The 21,395-nt window shown below is 35.0% G+C and overlaps 1 protein-coding gene across 9 annotated transcripts in view; it reads left to right on the top strand.

The window, feature by feature from the left end:
• Positions 1 to 21,395, top strand: part of EYA3 (EYA transcriptional coactivator and phosphatase 3) — a 97,866-nt gene that overhangs the window by 22,011 nt on the left and 54,460 nt on the right. For 3 of the 9 annotated variants that reach the window (XM_046661155.1, XM_046661148.1, XM_046661154.1), the window contains exons 2-3: positions 7,943 to 8,043; positions 18,098 to 18,141. In XM_046661155.1, coding sequence (XP_046517111.1) covers positions 8,011 to 8,043; positions 18,098 to 18,141 — 77 coding nt within the window. In that variant the 5' untranslated portion in view covers positions 7,943 to 8,010. Of the gene's footprint in view, positions 1 to 2,499; positions 2,593 to 7,824; positions 7,850 to 7,942; positions 8,048 to 18,097; positions 18,142 to 21,395 lie in introns of those variants that run through there. The other 6 variants (XM_046661152.1, XM_046661158.1, XM_046661157.1 and 3 more) reach the window with 4 other exon arrangements.

The raw sequence follows: 21,395 nt of genomic DNA on the forward strand, positions 1-21,395 counted from the left end.
ATCAGGTACTAAAGAGAAGAAGGTAGTCTCTGTCATTGTGGAATTTAGGATCGAGATTCTACAAGAATCTTAGGACCAAAGGAAAATTAGTTTTAACAGAATTGTTGACTGCCCGATTTACAGACCACAGTAGACATCAGAGGAGTAGTTTTGAAGAATTCTTAATTATTAAGTCATAATGAAGCAGGGAACTCTTTCACTAGTAATGTTGAGGTTTTAGTAGGTTGGGAGATGTTTTTCTAAAACCATGATGCTTATCTCTGACTAGAAATGGTAAAAATTTATTTTCATATACCTTGTAATTAAAATTACCCTTTTCATTAAGAGTAGATCAGAATCTGTACATTATAAATTTAAAACTTATGGTTGCAAAGAAGTGAAATTGTTATTTTTGCTAGACTATATAAGAAGTTAAAAAGTAGCATAAAAAAATCTCATTTTAGGATTTTTAGGAGGTCCTTAAAGTGCCAGTAAACACATTGAAAAAGAAATTTTGAGTTTATAAATTGAAAACACCTTAAAACTTTAAGAGTATGCTACTATACCATGAGGTCAAAGTAAAGTAACAGAATAGAGATTTAATGAAGAAAAAGGAATAAATAGCCTAAGGTAATATTAGGAATGTAATTTTAAAAGGGAGAGTCATATGCTCAATTCTACGTGAAGGGAAAAAAAGCTTCAGATGAGGGAGTTGAGAGTCTTAGGTTCCACTACTGGTTCTGCTGCTTGAAGACTTCATGAGGCACTGCCTTCACCTCTTTGGTTTTGGTTTATTTAACCCTAAAATAAGGATTACCGCTAATAATCTAATATTCTTTATTCCTTGTAGCATCTTATGTTATGTGTTTTCTTGCATTCCTAGAGTGAGTAATTTCTGTCCAAAATGGTAAAGCTAAATGTGACATGTCTTCTGATGTCAAATTCTTTCACTATTGGAAGTTTGGTGCTTTTGCTCAGAACCATAAAATGTAGCAACCCTGGGTTTGTTTGCAGGGTCTAACTTCTTATGAAAGAAATAACACAGCAAGAAAATTAAATGAATTTTTCCTGCCTGTAGTGTTGCCATGAACTTCTTTAAGATTTGGGGGTGAGGGAGGATCACTGCAATTTAAATTGCTTTTCCTTCAAAGTTGAAATTTTTTTCTGAGGAAGAAGGGTGGGGCAACAACGTAGAATTTATGCCCAATTTTAGCTTAATGTCTTGAGGAACCTTTTTGTAGAAGGGTTTTTAAAATAATCTACTTAAACATTTTACTATGCAAACCTTAAAACATCCAACATTGTATCCCTTTGTATCTGCTTTTGATTCTTAAATTATATTTAAGCTATTATTATTATGCTATAAGTAATGTAAAGTCTTAAGTTTTTTCACCTTTAAGTGAGCTTATATTGAAATAGTTTGGTTACAGTTTCCATTTTAGTATAGAATGTTCAATGATAGAATTACACCATAGGTTTTAAACTATTCTCCACATGTTGATTATTTCTATTTTTTCATTTCTGTGAACAAGAAACTTACTCTCTTTTTTAAAATAGAGTTATCTTTTTACCCCTCTTTAATTTAAGGGGGAAAAAAGCTAAGAAAAATTGTTCAGGCCATGGACAATTTTATGACCTCTCTTCAGAGAATAGTCTAAAGGTATATACGATTTTACAGCTGTGCCTGAATATTCTTATCATCTTGTAGCCCAGATTACTTTAGGTTTTGTTGTTTAGATTTATTTTTGGTAGTTAAATAGATATGAAGTGGTATCTTATAAATATTAAAATTATTCAGTTAGTAGTGAGAATCTTTTCCCAAGTGCTGATTTGATCGTGGTGGTTACTTAAAATGATCTATTTGTATCCTTTGATGGATGTATATGTCAGTCATTGTTTGCCACATAACAGATGATCAGTAAATGCTGAATTGGTTGAGTTTATATTGTAGACGTTAAGCTTTATCTGTCACAATTACTGCAGATATTGCTTCCATTTGTCATATCCTTTTAATCTTAGATTTATTTCTCATTGCATGAAAGTGTATTTTATATAACCCAATCTGTCGATTTGTTGCTTAACGCTTTCTTCTGTTGCTCAATATTTTATCTCTTTTCCACAGATGAGATACATATGCTATTCTGTTTTCTCCAAAATTTCTTAAATGCTTAGTTCCTCATATATTGAGAATAAATCATAATGTATGATGTAGATATGTTTTTCTCCACATTGATATTCAGTTTTTCTGACAATATTTTTTAAATGTTGATTTTTCTTCACTAATAAGCCACTTTTTAGATTCGATCATTGTTTTGGTATTTCTAGTCTCATGGGTCTTTCTATATTTTTTTATTGTGGTAAATATGCATAACAGAATTAACTGTTTTAGCTGTTTTTAAGTATACCATTCAGTGGCATGAATTCCATTGACAGTGTTGTGCAGCCATCACTACTATCCTCTAGTCTCTTTATTTGATATATTTATACTTTAACCTAAAATGTTATTGCTGTTCTTCTCAGGCAAATTATTTAAATCTCTGAATCCCAGTTGCCTTGTCCATAGTATGAGGATGGTACCATCTGTGTCTTAGGATAGTGTGGAGATAAAATTAGGTAAGACAACAAATGTAAAAATACTTGGTGTATTATATATGCTCTGTAAGTGATTGTTCTCTTGCCCTTCCCACTATAATTGGTTTTAAAGACTGGTGTAGGGCAGATCTTCCTTAATTGCCTGTATTATTCTCCTTTTCTCCAAGATATTCTTTGTTATTTTTGCCTAATTTTCAGTAAGAAACTTGTAGATATTGGAATAAACCTTTGTTTACTTCTTATTTCAAACCTACTGTATATTCTATGGATTATGAAGCCTAAATTACCACTCAGTATCATCCCCACCAACGCCTTACTGCCAAAAAGCACTGTTCTGCAAGAGACCACGGAAATATTTTCTTATGTTTTGAAACCATTTTTCCTGGCATCTTTTCTGATTTTGCCTTATAAGGCTTTATAGTTTATAAATTAGAATGTATTTTAAAGAGATATCTTTAGGCTTTATGTTTGGTACTTTGGGTGTTAGGACAGTTGTTTCCGAGTTCATTGATAGATCCTCTTTAGAATAGATCAGTTATTGTTGAGTGACAGTATTTAAAGCAATCATCTTAAAGCCATTAGAAGAGGGTATTTTGCGTTTTGTTTTCGTTTCAAGGTATATGCATAATTATATTTGAGGATATGGTAAACATTTGCTGATTACCTACTTCTTTTAAATCCTGAAGTAATACACATATTAATAAAAATCTTAAGTGATGATCCACCACTGTTTTGATACTTCTTCAGACTACTTTTGTTTATAACTGTTTTTGCGGAGATATATTTAATTTTGGGAAGAATTTTCCCAGGAAAGCTTCTGTAGCCTTTTCTTTGGTGTGCTCTAAAACATATATATATATGTATATATATAAAAGGCTTTGGAAGGGGTAGTAAATAGATTTCTTAAAATACAGTGTAGTCGCTGATCAAATTTTTGAGCTGTTTTCTACTTAGAACTGTATCAAAGACATTCAGTTAACCTCTGAATATCTCTGTGCGCACTTAGCCACGTGTAAGTTCCCCTTCTAGGACCTCTAATCAGACTGTCGCTCTATCTAGACACTTCTCTTGAAGTTGTAAATTAAGAGTGATATGTACTTTGTCTTCATTGAAGACAATTTGACCTTTATTCTCTGCATTAAAAAATATATATCTTTTATATATGCACATATGCAAAACATATTTTAATGTATATTTATACATTAAATATTAAATTATTTTATAATTATAGTAGTTATATATTATAATTGTATGTTATAAATCGTATGTTATTTAGCATATGTTAAAATATGCTTAAATATATTTTTATTTCCCTTCCTATACTTAAGAGCTATAATAACACATTAAAGTAACCTAAATTCTTGCTTGTAGCCATTTGCAATTACAGGATATGTAGTATGTTGAATTTGGTACAAAACAGAAAAACAGAAATTATGAGGTAGAAATCTAATTAGAATTTTGAAATAAAATATTTGTTACTAATTATTTCCCTTCTAACTTCGAAGGATTAAAAATAAAAATTATGGCTGCCATATTGCAAAAGGATCTTGCTTTATTTATGAGCAGATGAAATCACAATATTTAAAGTCGTGTGACTTTTTCTTTCTTTCTTTCTTTTTTTCTGAGGAAGATTCACCTGAGCTAACATCTATTGCCAATCTTGCTTTTTTTTGTACTTGAGCCACTGCGACAGCATGGCCACTGACAGATGAGTAGTGTAGTTCCATGCCCAGGAACCAAACCTGGGCTGCCCAGGTGGACCATGCAGAACTTAACCATTAGGCCACCTGGGCTGGCCCTTGTGTAACCTTTTTGAACCAAACCAAAGTTCCTATTTTTTTATTATCAGAATTTGCAAATAGGGAAATGTGGAATCTTAGGAAATACTATTTCTGTTCTCAATTGTATGTTTTCCCAGATTTCTGTCCACTAGGGCTTATAGATACTGACACACTCTTTCCAAAAAGGATGATAAAACAACTGTATTTAGAAACCAATAGTAAGAATTAAAACTAGGAAATTGTGAAAAGACATTACTATCCGAATGCCTTAAAGGTACTTAAAAGATTAACTCAGAGTGTGTTTTGTAATTTCATCGGCTGTTTGACTAAGTTGTAATTATATTCATTTAAATTACATAAAGAATTCACTTCCCACGTCTATGTTAAGCCATTATATTATTGGATATTTTAAAAAATGAATCTCATTGAATGTGGAATAATGTCAAGTTACATTAATGGTTAAAAAAATCACAATTAAACTCTAGAACCTAATACATGGAAATGAGAATACTAAGATTTGTATGGTAATTCTGTACTTTTTTTATTGTCAAGTACTGAAGCACTGTGTGTACTGTAACACCTTATCTGGTTGCTAGTAAATGTGACGTGTGTAAGCTTGTGCCACTTGTAGACTGTGGTGTTAGATCTTAATATTAAAAGTTTTAGCACATTGATAAATGCTAGGAATGTGATAAATACTTGCATCCTTATATTCAGTACGTTTTTATATTTCAGTTCTTTCAGATTACAGATTATTGGAAGGAAGGAAGAATACTGTACTGATGTAAAGTAGTATCTTAGATGCGTGTTGTGATGGAATTACATAATTTATAGTCATTATTAATATATTTTATACACAAATGTAACAAAATGTATGTTTGCAAACTTCAGACATACCACATATTGCCAATAGAGTCCTGGAAGATTCTGTAATAAATTCCTTGTAGATTGTTTTATTTGTTTTAAAATGATCAAAATTATTGGTGGTCATTGACCAGTTACTTGATTTTAAAATTATTTTTCTAAATAGAGAGATCATCTGTGCCCCTTTTATTGCTCTAAATTGAAAAGCTGAGGAAATAAAGATAATTTTTAAGACAGAAACAACAAAGGGTGCTTATTTTTGAAGAAGAAGAAATAGGAGAGGTAGAAAGGAATGTCTTCCAATTTTTTCCTTAAAGGTTTTCTTGCAACTTTCTCTAGAATTTATTTCAAGAAAAATAGAAAATTTGTCCCTTTCCATTATAAAATCACTGTAATATTACCATATTTCTAAAAAAGAAAATTCAAGACTTTAACATTTAGTTTTGTAGGGCTTGAGGATTTATTTGCCCACTATTAAGAGTAGTACTTCTTAACGTTTAAAAAATCTATGTTCTCCTTTAATGTTGTTCACATTTTTACAACAAATTAGTTATTGTATTTAAAACAAAATTAAAGCACATTATTGAGTACCCTTTTTTTCCTTTTTTACAATTTTCCTTAACCTTCCTCTTGCTCAGAGATAGATTTATAACCCTTCCCCCATGAGAAGGAATTTCCCTCCCTCTCCCTTGCCGAGAATCTGCTAATTAATGATTGCAGTTGTTACAGTTATGGCCTTCCATTAAGTAAAACATGGAGTGTTATCATTTTTTGTTTAGGTCAGAGCTGGTCACACAAAAATTCAACAGATGAGGTATTAAACGCATTACATTTCTCCAGTGATTTGGCCCTACTTTGCTCTTTCTTTTAGGATGAAATCACGTATGCACATCATGTACATTTAGACAGTATTAAAATCCCATAAAGGAAAGAAAAGACATTTCAATTTAAAACTAAAATAGATATAAGCTGGTAAAACATAAAAATGTTTCGTCTTTCACAATAATGAGTCAGTTTCACGTCACATTGATTATGCTCTTCTGAGTAGAACAAAACAAGTGCAGGGAAGATAGCTCCTGTGAGCTTTAGTTATTGCGCTTTGTAATTCTGCAGCACTAGTTATCGACGTCATGTAGTATGAGAACTTAGCTTTTGAGCCTCTGTGTATGAGCTGCACGGAGTGCATTGAGCATCAAGTGCTTCTGACCTTTAAACCTTTTTTTCTTTTGACATTCTAGATCAGGGCAGGGAGTAAAGCTGTGTCAGAGTTGGACAGTTTTGCATCTAATTGTATCCCTTACACGTGTTCTCTCTCCTTTTCTCATTCTGGAGTGTGGCTCTAAAATAAAGTTGGTTGTATTACACCAAGATAGAGTAGTAGAAGCAATAGAAGTGGAGTGGTGGTGTATTGGCACAACTGAAGTTTTTCATTTCCCTTTTCATGTTGTCTATTTTCATTACCTCTTTAATAAGATTTATACTTGCTTTAGCTTTATATGTTGAGTTGGTTACCGTGGTTGGTAGAAGAAGTGCAAACAAGTGTGACCTTAGTTAAAAGCATAAGCCATCACATCTGTTCCGGAGACATACTAGATTCATTTTTGTTAAATACAAATAGAATTTTTCATTTTATAATGTATTTAGTTTTCTAATGTGTCTCTCTTGCCTGCAGGGCACAGTAATATGTTTTTACCAGTAAATGTGGGGCTTAGAGTCCTATTTTTCTTTTTTCCTGTTTAGTTTGAGGGTCAGGACAGGAAGAGCAGGGTCTGAGAAGGTAAGGATTTTGCTTAAATAGTTGACTAGGCAGTATATTTAGTGGAGCTCATTATTTCAGAATAAAATTGGCTCCTAGCTTTATATGATTATTTTTTCCTTAATTCTGAAATTCAGGGTTTTACTTTACTTATTTGCATTATTAAAATAGGTCCAGAAGAATTGTTTTCCTTTAAGTTGATTACATATATATACAGATTGTTGATCATGAAAGTATTTAATTGATTTTCCAGTTTGTCCTATTTAAAGTGATTCTGTGTGTCTGTGTTAACAGTTATGTAAATGTTCCACATTAAAGCAGGTTAGATGTTATCATAACTTACTGACTTGCTAGGATAGTTATTATCATTTTTTGAATGCAACTCTAATCCTTAAAAAAAATTGTTTTAGTTATCTGCACATGGCTGTTATTATAAAATGTTTAATGCATTAGGCACTATAGTAACCATGTTTTAAGTACAGCAGAAGTGGTTTCATGCGTTGGCTTTTGCAAGATATTATAAAAGTCATCGTGTATACCTGTCTTGAATTGGTGCAGCATGTCAATTTTTTTTTTTTTTTTTAAGATTTTTTTAATTATTATTTCCTTTTTCTCCCCAACACCCCCCGGTACATAGTTGTATATTCTTCGTTGTGGATTCTTCTAGTTGTGGTATGTGGGACGCTGCCTCAGCATGGTTTGATGAGCAGTGCCATGTCCGCGCCCAGGATTCGAACCAACGAAACACTGGGCCGCCTGCAGCGGAGCGCGCGAACTTAACCACTTGGCCACGGGGCCAGCCCCGCAGCATGTCAATTTTGAAAAGCCATGTGCAAGTTTGAGATTTTGAGATTGGGACTCACGTGGAAAGCTTGAGGTAGCAAAAGATTAAAAAATTATTCTCTGATGGCCTCAATGATAATGCTTTAAGAGTACATAAAGCTTTAAATCCTCCCTCTTTTTTAAACAGACTGTGAAGACTGCTGAGAGACGCTTAAAATCCAGTCACATAAGCATAATACAGAAATATTGGTCCTCATGGAAGAAGAGCAGGATTTACCAGAGCAACCAGTGAGTATTTCCTTTAACAATTTAAAGTTGATTGTAGAAAAGCTAATCTTAAGAGATTTTAAATATTATTCAGTTATACTACAGATTTCAGATTAGAAAGAAAAATAAGGAAAAGACTCCCTTAATACTTTCCTTTTAAGAAAACAATGTTATATGTTCTTAAATTCATATTTTGCTAACTTCATGCTTAGGAAATTCAGCATTACAAATTAAGTATTGTATTTGGAAATGTCATTTAAAAAAATCACTGGCTATTCTTACAGTTTTTAGAAAATAAAAGAGGATATCTCTTTACCAAACAGTATACATCATTTCTGCCAAAAAATTTAAATTATGTTTACCTAAATTTCCCTGACTTAATTTTTTAAAAAGTAGTAGTAGTTGAAGAAAGTATAATTTGACCACTAGCTAATTCTTAAAAACAGGTAAGATCCTAGTTGAATTTTTAATTTCTTTTAAATATTTAATGTAAATAAATAAAATCATTTTAATGTCCCCAAGTGATACGGATTTATTGCCTTGCCATGGCTACCTTTTGGTTTTTTGTGTAAGTGTTTTTTGATCCTTGGCATTTAAAAAAGAAAAGCAATAATAATCATTCTTTTAAGATAGTTTTCTGTTAAAAGGTCTTTTCCTTTTGTCTTGAGTTTCTTTTTCTGAAGTTAGATAAATACTGATTCAGTTTGCTATCCTGAGTGAGCCTCTTGCATTTATTTTAAGAGAGAATATAGAGTGGTACATGTTTATCTTTCTTTATGAAAACCCAACCTAGAAAGTGTGAATTTTGAAAGCAGGTAATAGGGTATGTTTTTCATGTTCTAGATGTATTCTTATATCACAGAAGGATGGACACTAACTTCTATTTAAATAATTAAGTCCTTAAATATATTTTTAATATTTTTCTTTATGTTGAGAAATGCATACTGATGATTATTTTGCCATTATTCTTTTAGTCCTCTTACTAAGTTTAAAACTAGGAAGATGTAAGCAACTGTTAAAACAACCTTTTGAAACACTGAAGTGTCATCCCTGATCCCTGGTGGGACTTTAATAATCAGGGAAGTGGTAGGGTTAAAAATCATCCTTAGCAGCGTATCTGGGCTATACACTATAAGAACAAATAGTTGAATTAGAGACACTAAATGTACCAAGGAAAACTATGTCATTGAGTTTCTAATGTAAGACAGAGGTCTAGTCATAGTTTCAAAAGACTTATGTAAGTGCCAACATACTGTTGAAATGGGTATTGTTAGTTACTCCTTTCCTACTTAAGGTAATAAGAATTGTGAGGCTGACCTGCTGGCGAGTCATCTTTTCTGCTCTGCTTCATTTCCTTGCCGTTTTATTCAATTTCTGTAATGTGACGTGTAAAACTTGATTGTTACTTCAGAGGAAGGTGAGAAATGAAAGCACTTTAAAAACAAATTTTCTGCTGACTATAAGTGGTGATTATCATGGGACATCATTTCCTTGTTGATTTGTGTCTGGGTCTTAATTTTTAAAGGTGACTGAGTAGCAATACAGAGTGGTCAGTGCCGTTGAATTTATGTTAAGTTTAATGTTACTTACAGTTGCCTTAGAAATGAGAGGCATGGCATGCCACCTAGGGCCACAGGGGAAGCACCAGTTTTGGTCAGGAGGCAGTAAGGAGCTAGGGAAATGTACTGGCCATGGCCTTTATTGGGGTTTCCGCAGGCAAGGCGAGATGAAGCAAGGCAAGGCAGGGTAAACAATTTAGGTTTGGCTAGTTTGAATAATTTCAGGGGGTTTTGGGGTATAGGAGCTCTTATTAGGTGTCTGGGATGTGGCCCTGGGTTGATTTAGAGCAGGAGAAATACTGACTTGGTGTGTGAGAATTAGATAAAGGAGGTGGTGCAGAGAATGGGCACTGAATTGCGGCGTCGATGTAAACAATTTTAGCTCTTAGTTTGGCCCTGTGATTAATAGATGCCAAATAGACAATTACAGAACCTAAGAAAATACAGAATACTTATTAACTGTTAAAAGTAATTAGAATAGGAAGAGTAAACATCAGACTTTGAGGAGAAAAACAAGTTTTCACAGACTGTAGTAGAGATCAAATATTAGAGTGGAAAGAGTGATCCTATCTCAAGTTGATGATAATAAGTAAAGATTTTTAACCCTACTGTTAAGTGAATGTAGAGAGAAGTGTTAGTCATGGGCATTATTACTGGTATTATGTTAATCTTCTTGTCTCTTCCTTATTGAATTATTCCTCTCTTGTTTCTCTACTACTTACTTGCTCTGTCTTAAAATTAGTTCAGGTTATTGTTTACAGTGCAACATAAATCCTAGCCTCAGGTTCTATCTTTCACTTTCCCTTATTGCCACTTAATCCTCAATCCTCTGCAATCAGAAATGGTTCTCTCAGGGCCGGCCCCCTGGCCGAGTGGTAAAGTTCACACGCTCCACTTTGGCGACCCAGGGTTTCGCCACTTCAGATCCTGGGCGCGGACATGGCATCGCTCATCAGGCCGTGTTGAGATGGCATCCCACATAGCACAACCAGAAGGACCTACAACAAGAACTATGTACTGGGGGGTCTTTGAGGAGAAGAAGGAGGAAAAAGAAAAAGATTGGCAATAGATGTTAGTTCAGGTGCCAATCTTTTGGGGGAGAAATAAAAGATTCTTATGGTCACCACTTACCTTGAAATCACTCACTCTTTTTCCCCTAGTCTTCATCTTTTTAAATTACTCTGAATCAGCTCATATTATTGTCCAAACTGGAACTCTTTTCAAGAGTGAAAGGGAGCACTAACCAGACTGGGTTTGGGAATAAAAGGTATAAACCAAGACTATTCCTGGCGAACTGGAAGTACTTAAACTCCTTTATGGCAGTCGGCCTGGTAGCATAGCAGTTAAGTTCGTGCACTCCACTTTGGTGTCCCGGGGTTCACCGGTTCAGATCTCAGGCGCAGATCTACGCACCGCTTATCGAGCCATGCTACGGCAGGCGTCCCACATATAAAATAGAGAAAGATGGGCACAGATGTTAACTCAGGGCCAGTCTTCCTCAGCAAAAAGAGGAGGATTGGCAGCAGATGTTACCTCAGAGCTAATCTTCCTCAAAAAAAGAAAAAACTCCTTTATGGCTATCAGGGATGCACTCTGAACTCAAGTTTTTAAGTGACATTTAGGCATAGGAAAAATTTTTAGAAGAAATACACCAAACTTAATACTGATTATTTCATGGAGGTGGTAGGGCAGAATTAAATCTTCTGTATTTTATTTTATACTTATCTGTATGGTTTGGATTTTTAAAACTATGAGCATATGTGCCTTTTGTATTTAAATTTTACAAAGAAGTTAGTAACACTGTAGACAGAACAGGAGGTAAAAGCTTATAACCATAGTGTTGTAAGCGTGGTGTGCTCTAGGCTAAAACATAGGAAAGGGATGAAGCTTGGGAAACATTCTTGAGAAAAGTAAAAAGGATCTTAAAAATTGTGTTTTGGGCTTGAGGGTAAGGAGAAGAAAGGGATGGAACAGCAGACAAAGAGAGAACATCTTGACTCAATCTCTAATTTCTTTTTGTCTTCTCTGTCAAGGGGAGTAATCTTCAGATTGTAAAGGATAGCATATCTGAATTTTTTTAAAAATATTTTATTCCTATGTTTATAAGCAAGTGCCTAAGTTATTTCAAATGAGTTCTAATTCTCCAGACTCATAGAAGTTCTATCCCATAGACCTAAAGTTTACAAACATGACTGCCAAACCAGTGCTGATCCTCTGAAAAATCACAGAGTGAAGTGCTTGAAACAATGCTATAAACAAATCTTGCACTGTTTGGTTTTTTTATTCAAAGGTGGAGGCAGTGAGGAATTAGGTGCTGGAGTAGCACTAGTTCAATGCTGAGTACTAGTTCAACAGAGTAGTACTAGTTCAATGCTGATTAACGACAGCATTCTAAAACAGATTATTGAACAGACTTTTCTGGACACTTAGAAAAAGACATGGCGATCACCAGGAGCTATTATATATTGTCTCTAAGGACACTCAACATTTTTATTGATAGCTTAAAGATTTAGGATATAAAAGGATCAAATATCTATGTGACAGCTGGCAAGAATAACTGATATTTTAAATCAAGGCATAAAACGGTAGCATGTATTGACTTAACCTTACTTCCTCAGGGACTCACAGTATGTAAACTGCAGTGTGATGGCATTATTCTTGATTTAGTGCTGCTCTTTATTCTCTGCTCTTCAAATTAGACTCTGCAATCATCAAAGAGAGGATCTCGCTGTCTTTGGTCAGGATTCTTGCATTTTTGGAGGGTTGCTTTTGGTAACGTAAGGTTATTTACAACTCTGTGATGTTTTTTTCCCCTAAGCAGACTGAGCATGGGCCTGTTAGTATTACTCGCTAGAAGGTTTTGCCCCTCCCTCCAAGAAAGGGTCTGGGTACCTCATCTTTTATTTTCTGTCCTTGCAGAGTTTTGTCATGACTAAATGCTAGTTTTGTGTCTTGTGTGAATAAGGCATAGAAAGAGATTAAGTAGATGAAATATTCTTTTTTCATTTAAGTTATCAGATTTTCAGTAAGTGGAGATATATATGAATATAGATTTGTTTTTGCATTATATGTTTATTTCATAGACCCAGATTTAGTAACTTTTTATTTTTCTGATTCCTGAAATTAGCAGAGAGCTAAAAAATTATTTGCAATAATCAGGTGAACCTTAGAGGCTGATTGGCGCAGTCCAGCTGTAGCTGTGGTTTTCACTTGCTTTAGTTTACTCTGAGAATTATCAAGTATTTTTAGGCCACCTTCTCTCACCTGGGTTAATGCGACAGCCTCCTCAGGTTTACTTACATTTAGTTCGGTCCCCCTCCTGTTCATTTTCCATCTACACTTTATCAGAGTGATCTTTCTAAAATTTAGAGTGGATCATGTTATCTTGCTAATACTCTAAGGCCCCCTCATTACCCTCAAGATCTTGAACTTCTTAATCTGGCTTATAAGGACCTTCATGATTAGGCTGTTTACTGCTACAGCCTGATTTTACCACCCTTCCTCTCAAACTCATTGCTCCCAATCATAGTGAATTTTCAGTAGGCTGAGTTGCATGTTCTCCCTCATCTGTGAACCTTTTTATACATGCTATTCCCCATGTGTGGATTACTGTGCCCACCCCCCCAAACACAAGTGCTCTCTCTTTGCTGGTTAAATCCAGTTTATCCATGAAGTTTCAACTTAGACTGATAATTCTCAATTGAATTAAAATCATAGAATGTTATTAGAGGTGTTAACTGGTGAGAATATATTGTCAACATGCAGAGTCATAAAAAAACCTTGAGAACGAGTGTCTTACAAAATACTTCCTCTGGAAAGTTTTTCCTCACTTACTAAGCTACTATGTACATACATTCCTTAGCTACTTCCTCCCAATAAAAAGACTGGGTTTGGTGCCCCTTCTTTGTGTCCCATATCATCTTATACGTCTATCAGAATCTTTATTTCACTGTTTTAGTAATTATCTGTTTACTTATCTTTCTTTTCAACTAGACTGTGAGTGCCTTGAGGTCAAGAACTATATTTTGTCGTTATGTTTCCTATCAGAAGGGCTTAATAGGGAACACTCAGTTGAATGAATGATAGCAAGAGTATGAACTGGAATTCTCATTGTAGGTGAGACACCTCTAATTCTCGTTATAGGTGTACGGTGGAGAATCTGCCGTAGGGTGGTTATTAGTGGGGGCAGTGCTACTAGCTTCTGTAACAAATAATCAGTGTCTCGGTACTTTAACACAAAAAAAATGTATTTTTCTCTCACATTAGTCTCATGTGGATTGATGCTTTTCCTAGGCCTATCCTCCATGAAGCCTGCTTTCATCTTGTGATGCCATTATCTTCAACTTGTGGCCTTCATGGTTGCCAAAGAAGGGAAAGAGAAGCTTGAAGGATCATATAGAATGTTTTTAAGGCCTGGTTGTACAAGTGGCTTACATGGCTCCAACCTGACAGCAAGGGGGGCTGGAAAATGCAGTCATTCTGTATCTTAGTCCGTTCGGGGTGCTAAAACAAAATACTAGACTGGGTGGCTTGTAAACAACAGAAATTTATTTCTCACAGTTCTGGAGGCTGGGAAGTCCAAGATGAAGGTCCTGACAGATTTGGTATCTGGTAAGGACCTGCTTCCTGGTTCATAGACTGCCATCTTTTTGCTGTGTCCTCAAGTAAAGGGCAAGATAGATCTCTTTTAGAAGGGCACTGATCCCATTCATGAGGGCTCCACCCTAATGACTTAATCATTCCCAAAAGCCCCACCTCCAGATACCATCACATTGGGAATTAGGTTTCAAAATAATGAATTTGGGGGAATACAGACATTCAGTCTGTAGCATCCCATGTGCCCACTAAGAGGAAAAAGACTATTGAAGATTTGTCAGTGAATCCACCCTAATCTTCCCTTTGGCTCGCCTGTTTCATTTTTCACACATAAAGAACAGTCTATACCTCCTTTCCCCACACACTCCTCTTAAGAGAAGCAGCCCCAAATTCCACTGTTTACTGCTTCCGGATCAGATCCAGGATCTGCCCAGTAATTTCTACTAGGTCTGAATATAACTTCTTTTGGAGTGGTAGCCTGTGAACTTGAAAGTCATATTTTGCCTACCATCTTAAGTCACACCCAATATGCCATGGTGGAAGGGGCAGTTGTCTTTGCCACAGGTGTTTACCTTTCTAGTAATTTGGAATGCTTACTCTCACTTTCTATGTGCTAATTTCCTTAAGTCAAGTTCTGGAAGTCAAATTAATAATTAGATGGTCGTTGGTAAGCATGATCAAAGAAAATGGTATTAAATAGTTTTCTGTGTGAAATTTCATCTAGGTTATGATCAAGCCTTTTCCTGCTCTAGGATATAGACTTTCTAGTAAACAGAATGATATCTTTCTCTTTGTTGGAGAGTGATGGATAAATTCTAACGCAAATGTTCTTCCTTTTCATAGTCTCCATGCAGACTTCTGTTAGATTTATTATTCCCAAGATTGCAGTTTATCTAGCACTAGTATGAGTTAGCCTCTTGTTAAAACTTAGAAGCCACTATAATTGTATAGCCAGCCCTGGTGGTCTAGTGGTTAAGATCTGGTGCTCTCACTGCCATATCCTAGATTCATTTCCCAGTCAGGGAGCTACACCACCTGCCTGTCTGTTGTCACGCTGTGGTGGCTGCATGTTGCTGTGATGCTGAAAGCTATGCCACCAGTATTTCACATACCAGCAGGGTCACCCATGGTAGACAGGTTTCAGTGGAGCTTCCGGACTAAGATAGACTCGGAAGAAGGACCTGGCCATCCACTACTGAAAAAATTGGCCTTGAAAACCCTCTGAATAGCAGTGGAACATTGTTTGATATAACACCGGAAGGTGAGAGGATGGCGCAGAATGATCAGGCAGGGTTCTACTCTGCCAGACACAGGATCAGTAGGAGTTAGACTTGACTTGATGGCACTAACAAAACTATATTTGTAAGTCATCTCAGAGTAATTCTGGAATGACTTTTGAGATGCACAATATAATTTTCTTATCTAGAAAGTAGTATTTTTTAACCCTGTCTTGAAATTTTAGGGATTCAACTTCATGGTTACCGTCAGTAGTGGTAACACTAAAATTTAACAATTCTGTAGCACTTTGTCTTTCATAAGCAGGTCTCTGTCTTTAAATTTCGTCTTCAATTACCTGTCAAGTAGGTAGTTACATCTTTCTTTTACAGATGAGGAAACAGATGCAAAGAAGTAAACACTTAACAGTGAATTAACTCTCAGAACTGAGCCTCGAACCAGGATATTCTGATTCATGTATTGAGTTATTTGTATTGCTTTGTTCTGTTTAGTATTTAAAGTATCATTATATTTTTTAGCAGAGGCACAAATAGAACCCTGATTCATAAATTTGCCAGTGGTTCTTCCTGTTTGTATTATCTTTAGTCTTAACGTATCTGTAAGATTGCGTCATTTTTTATGTAACAGCCTTATTGAGGTATAATTCACATATCCATTTTAAAATATACAATTCAATGGTTTTTAGTATATTCACAGTTTTGAACCATCACCAGAATCAAACAATTTTAGAACATTTTCATCACTCCAGAAAGAAACTTCATACCCATTAGCAGTCACCCACCGATTCTCCCATCCCCCAACCCTAGGCAACTACTAATCTATCTTCTGTCTAAAGATTTACCTGTTTGTGGACATTTCATGTAAATAGAATCGTACAATATGTGGTGCCTTGTGTCTGGTTTTTTTCACGTAGTATAATCTTTTCAAGATTCATCCGTGTTGTAGCATGTATCAGTACTTCATTACCTTTTATTGCTGAATAATATTTCATTGTATGGATTTATTTTATTTAACATTCATCATTTTATTTAGTTATCATTATTTTATTTATCCATTCATCTGTTCGTGGACACTGGAGTTGTTTCCATTTTTGGGCTATTTTTAATAATGCTGTTATAAGCATTCCTGTACAAGTTTTTGTGTGGACATATGTTTTCATTTCTCTTGGTTATATAGCTAGGAGTAGAATTGCCGCATTATGTGGTAACTCTATGTTTAACCTTTTGAGGAACTGCTAGACTGTTTTCCAAAGTACCTACATATTTTGCATTCTATCAGTTTCTGGATTGTATTGTTCAAACCCTTTCTATTATAATCCAGTGAAATCTGTGTGTATCCTTTGAGTTAGGTTACCTGCCTCTTAGTGCCAAGGTAGCACATGCTTCCTATCCTTGATTTACAGGGGGACATAATTGCCCCAATCAAGGTAAACAGTGGGCCATGAAAGGTGAAAAATTAGCTGATAACACATTTCCCTCCCCCAGATTTTTTAGTTTGGTGGACATAACTTTAGGTACATTTTCTCCATTTCTATTTATGAGTACTTATGTTTGTAAGGGGTTGGCACTGTAATAAATAAAAAGTGGAAAATGCGTAGTTCTTACTTGAAAGGCTGTTATGGTATATTTTTAAATTTTGCTCCAGAACCTCTTTTTGGAGTTCATTAGCTACATTTGTTACTCTGTGGCTCTAATAAAATTAAGACTATGATAAATTAGACTCTTCAGCACCGTAGTTTTCTTTGTATGGATTACTGTTTGGAGACTATAGGCTGTTTTGGTTACTCAGCCAGCCAGCTCTTTGATCACAAAAAGGATCTTTGCATGAGCTAAGCAGAAATTCACCCCCACTATTGGAAAATTACATTACTATCTGATCTTATGTTAATACTGTCATCTACAGGTGGGAAGGACAACACATTTTATAGCAAGAGCCTATATTTTCTCATTTGTGAAATTATGGCAGATAAACTAGATTTTGCATTTTTTTCTTTAGCCTTGCAGTTTTCAGTCAAAACACCATTTTCCATCATTAAAGTCAGCTCATTTTTCTCCCACCCCTTTCAGTGAGGTTATGTCATACATTTGTAATACAGTTTAATTCTTTTGTCATAGTTTATGTATCATCCTGGGATCCCTTGACCTCTTAGTTGGTTTACAGTATCCTTTATCATATAGAAGAAGGAATTTTCTTAGAAAAGATGAAAATAGGGAAAAAAACCAGAGTAGTGTGAAGAATATTTTTTAAATTACTAGTAACCTGATAAGAATTGATCTTTATTTTTGGCATGTAAATAGTTTGAGTATGAAGACATTTCTGTTAAATAAATGAGTAGATGATAGTGATACTGCCAGACTGATTGTTTGATAATACAATTATCTGTCCATTAAAATTTAAAACTAACTAATTGGTATCCAAGTTTGGATACTTTATCCTGTTAAACATTTTACCTTGAATCTGAAAAACACTTTTTTCATTAAAAAGAAAAAAAGAAAGAGCTCCATGTGAAAAACAAAGAATTCCATCTCTAACTCTAAAATAAAACAAGGATTAATTAAATAAATCTAAGCAAAACAAAATGAAACAGTTACCCTGTAATTTATTGGTTAATATTACCCTGCCATTTAAGTAGCTAGATGATTTAAAAAACAGATCACTACATTGTTTGTTTGTTTACTTTGCAGGTGAAAAAAGCCAAGATGCAAGAGTCAGGAGAGCAAACTTTAAGGTATATAAATTTGAATTTCTTTTTAATGATTTATATATGATTTTTTTCATGTGCTGATTATTATGAGCATGATTTGGGTTGATTACCCTCTTGTTGGTTTTTGGCATCAGTCTTTACGTTTTAAAATTATTTGGTTTAAGATAAAAATTTCTCTTCAAAAGTTTGTCCTTGAAACACATAAGCCCTGATTTTTTTTCTTATTCATGTATTATTTATTTAACAGTATGTACTAAACTCATGTTGTCTATCAGATCCTGCGATATATGGAGGAGACACGATGGTGAATATTCTTCAGCCAGATGTACAGTATACAAAACAGGAAGAATAAGGAGAAATAAGGGAAATCCAAGAGATTTGGCATTAATTATCAAATGGATATGGGACGCCTTAGTCATTAGCTCCACTCCCCATATAGACTAGAGGCAGCTTCTTTGCACTTCATTCTCAGGCTTCCACAACACCATGGTTTTCAGTTTTCCATATCTCTTACTTCCTATCATTTGTCCACAGCCATATGCACCAGTAACTACATCACCTTTAACGTCTTAATTTCCAGAATCCTACTCTTTTACTACAACACACTACATTCCAGCTCATTTATTCTACTGCCACACTAGCCTTATGATGCCTTACTGTACACTTCCAATTAAATGATCTATCGTATTTTCATTATCAACCATTGACCCTTCCCTCAAAAAAGACTTCAATATCTTCCTTATGCTGCTTAAATTATAAGATCTATTACTTTAATGAGTCCTTACAGACATTCTTAACTTCCTCCCCTTTCCCTAGCGAAACCACAACCCTGGTTAAACCCAACTGTCCATCTGTTCATGCTTATTCTGAACACCTGAACTTTGTGAGAGAAAAACACAAAACTGTGCTGACTGGTCTCAGTTTCCATTCATGAGTACATCTCAAACAGGTGCTAAAACTCTCTTGGTGGTCCAGCCACTCTTCCTGGTGTGTTTTATTTCCCGGTCTCTAAAATCATCTGACTTCCCTCCTTCCTTCCCTCCCTCCCTCCCTTCCTCCTTGCCTCCTGCCTTCTCTCCATCCCCTCCCCGCCCCTCCGCTTTATTCCCTTTCACTCAGCTGAGGATCTTGCTCCCTAATTCAAAGAGAAGTTAGAAACAATTAGATAGGAACTATCTCATTTGTCTATCACCGAATCTACCTAGTTGTCTTCTCTACAATATTTTTTTGCCACCCTATCCTCTGAAGTTAATTCACCTGCTCTTATCTAAGGCTGACCCCTCCAGTTGTACTGTGAAACCTATCACCTTCATCTTTTCCTGCGGTTATCCCTTCTCTCTCCTTCAGCAGTTTCTTCATTATGATAAAGTACACATAACATAAAATTCATTATTTCAATCATTTTTAAGTAACGTTGAGTACATTCACATTGTTGTCCCACCATCACCAACATCCATCTCCAGAACTTTTTTTATCTTCCCAAACTGAAACTATATTCATTAAACAATAACTCTTCATTTTCACCTTCTCCCAGCTCCTGGCAACTACCATTCTACTTTCTGTCTCTATAATTTTGACTACTGTAAATACCTAATATTAGTGGAATCATACAGTATTTGTCTTTCTGTGACTGACTTGTTTCACTTAGCATAATGTCTTTAAGGTTCATCCATGTTGTAGCATGTGTCAGAATTGCCTTCTTTGTTAAGACTGAATAATATTCCATAGTATGTCTATACCACATTTTGTTTATCCATTCATTAGTTGCTTGTGTTGATTATTCACAAGCATTCTGTTGAATGAGAATGAGGTATGCATGATGCTCACTTTTTGGAGTTTGGGTGTTTTTGCTCCTTGTTTTTGCAGAGGGTCATTTTATTTTAGAACTTTTTTTTCATCATGCACATATCATTAAGTAAAATTTTTGTTTATATAACTGTGAAAATAATTATATTTTGAGACTATATAATTTTTCTAGATATAATCATTTTAAGTATTTAACATAAAGTGCTAGAGTTAATTCACTGTCTTGGTCTTGTTGTTTCTACTTAATCTCTAGACACTCAGTTGAATATGTAGGGGGATTCTGCTATAACATAACAGTCCAGGACCATAGGATTTTAGGAACTGGTCCACTGTATTCCAGACCATACAGATATACCTTCTAAGATATAAAATCTAGAAATAGTTGTTCAACAGTGGGTATAATAGTGAATCCCAGACGTATCCAGGTACATGTCGAAGACAAACCAATCATTGTAGTCAGAAATGTGTTCTTGTCCAATTTTATACCCTTTTCCTGGGAATCCTATTTAAGTAGGCATGAGATGGGGCCCATAAGTCTGTATTTTTACCAGTCTTCAGGTAATTATAATAATAGACCAGTTTGGGAAACATTCATATAACTACTCAGTATGATTTCTTACCCTTATCCTTCAATTCCCATAGTCACATATTGGTTAGTACATTAAATGCTGTTCCAAAACTACAGGCATTTGAGTAACTAGATAAAAATAAACCTCATTTGGGGATTTAGCTTTAAAAATTAATTACAGCTGAGGAAAAATTGTTCGAACATTCATAATATACCAGGAAAAAAAACCTTTATTGACATTATACTTGAATATTAGCGGTCTGTGCAGAAAAGATATGAGAGCTTTATGAATTTTACTGCTGTGTATTTTTTATATAAATAACATTTCTTTCTAAAATTTTGCTGTGTCGAAGCTATTCTTACATTTTGTTCGTTAGTCTTATCTTTCCAGATACGTGGAGCCTCTGGTACAGTGTCTTCCACTTCTCCCTAGAGGGTAGAACAGCAAAGCAGATTTCTTTCTAGGGAACGTGAATGTGGGAAGGCTGCTTGGGCTGGGGAGAAGTTGTAATATAATATACTAGCTGTGGTTATGTTGTACTTACCCTGTTAGTCTCTGCTCCAAGTACTTTTCATTTATTAACTTATTAATCCCTATAACAACCCTATGAGGTAGGTTCTATTATTATTCCTCGTTGACGGTTAAAGAAACTGGAACACAGAGTTCAGTGACTTGCCTAAAGTCATAAAGCTAGTTTTGGCAGATGGCATATGAACTCGAGCAGTCTGGCTCTAGAATCTCTACTCTTAATCACTATGCTGTACTGATAGTTGAGGGAATAACTCGAGAGTAGACAGTAAGGTAGAAGGAAGAAGGAGGACATTGTGAGGGATGAAAGTTAGTATAATCCTCATTCCAGAATTTCAGTGAGAATCTTCCCAACATTGAAGTGTCTAATATAAT

This window comes from Equus quagga, chromosome 5 (assembly GCF_021613505.1).
Source record: "Equus quagga isolate Etosha38 chromosome 5, UCLA_HA_Equagga_1.0, whole genome shotgun sequence".
Lineage (NCBI taxonomy): Eukaryota > Metazoa > Chordata > Mammalia > Perissodactyla > Equidae > Equus > Equus quagga.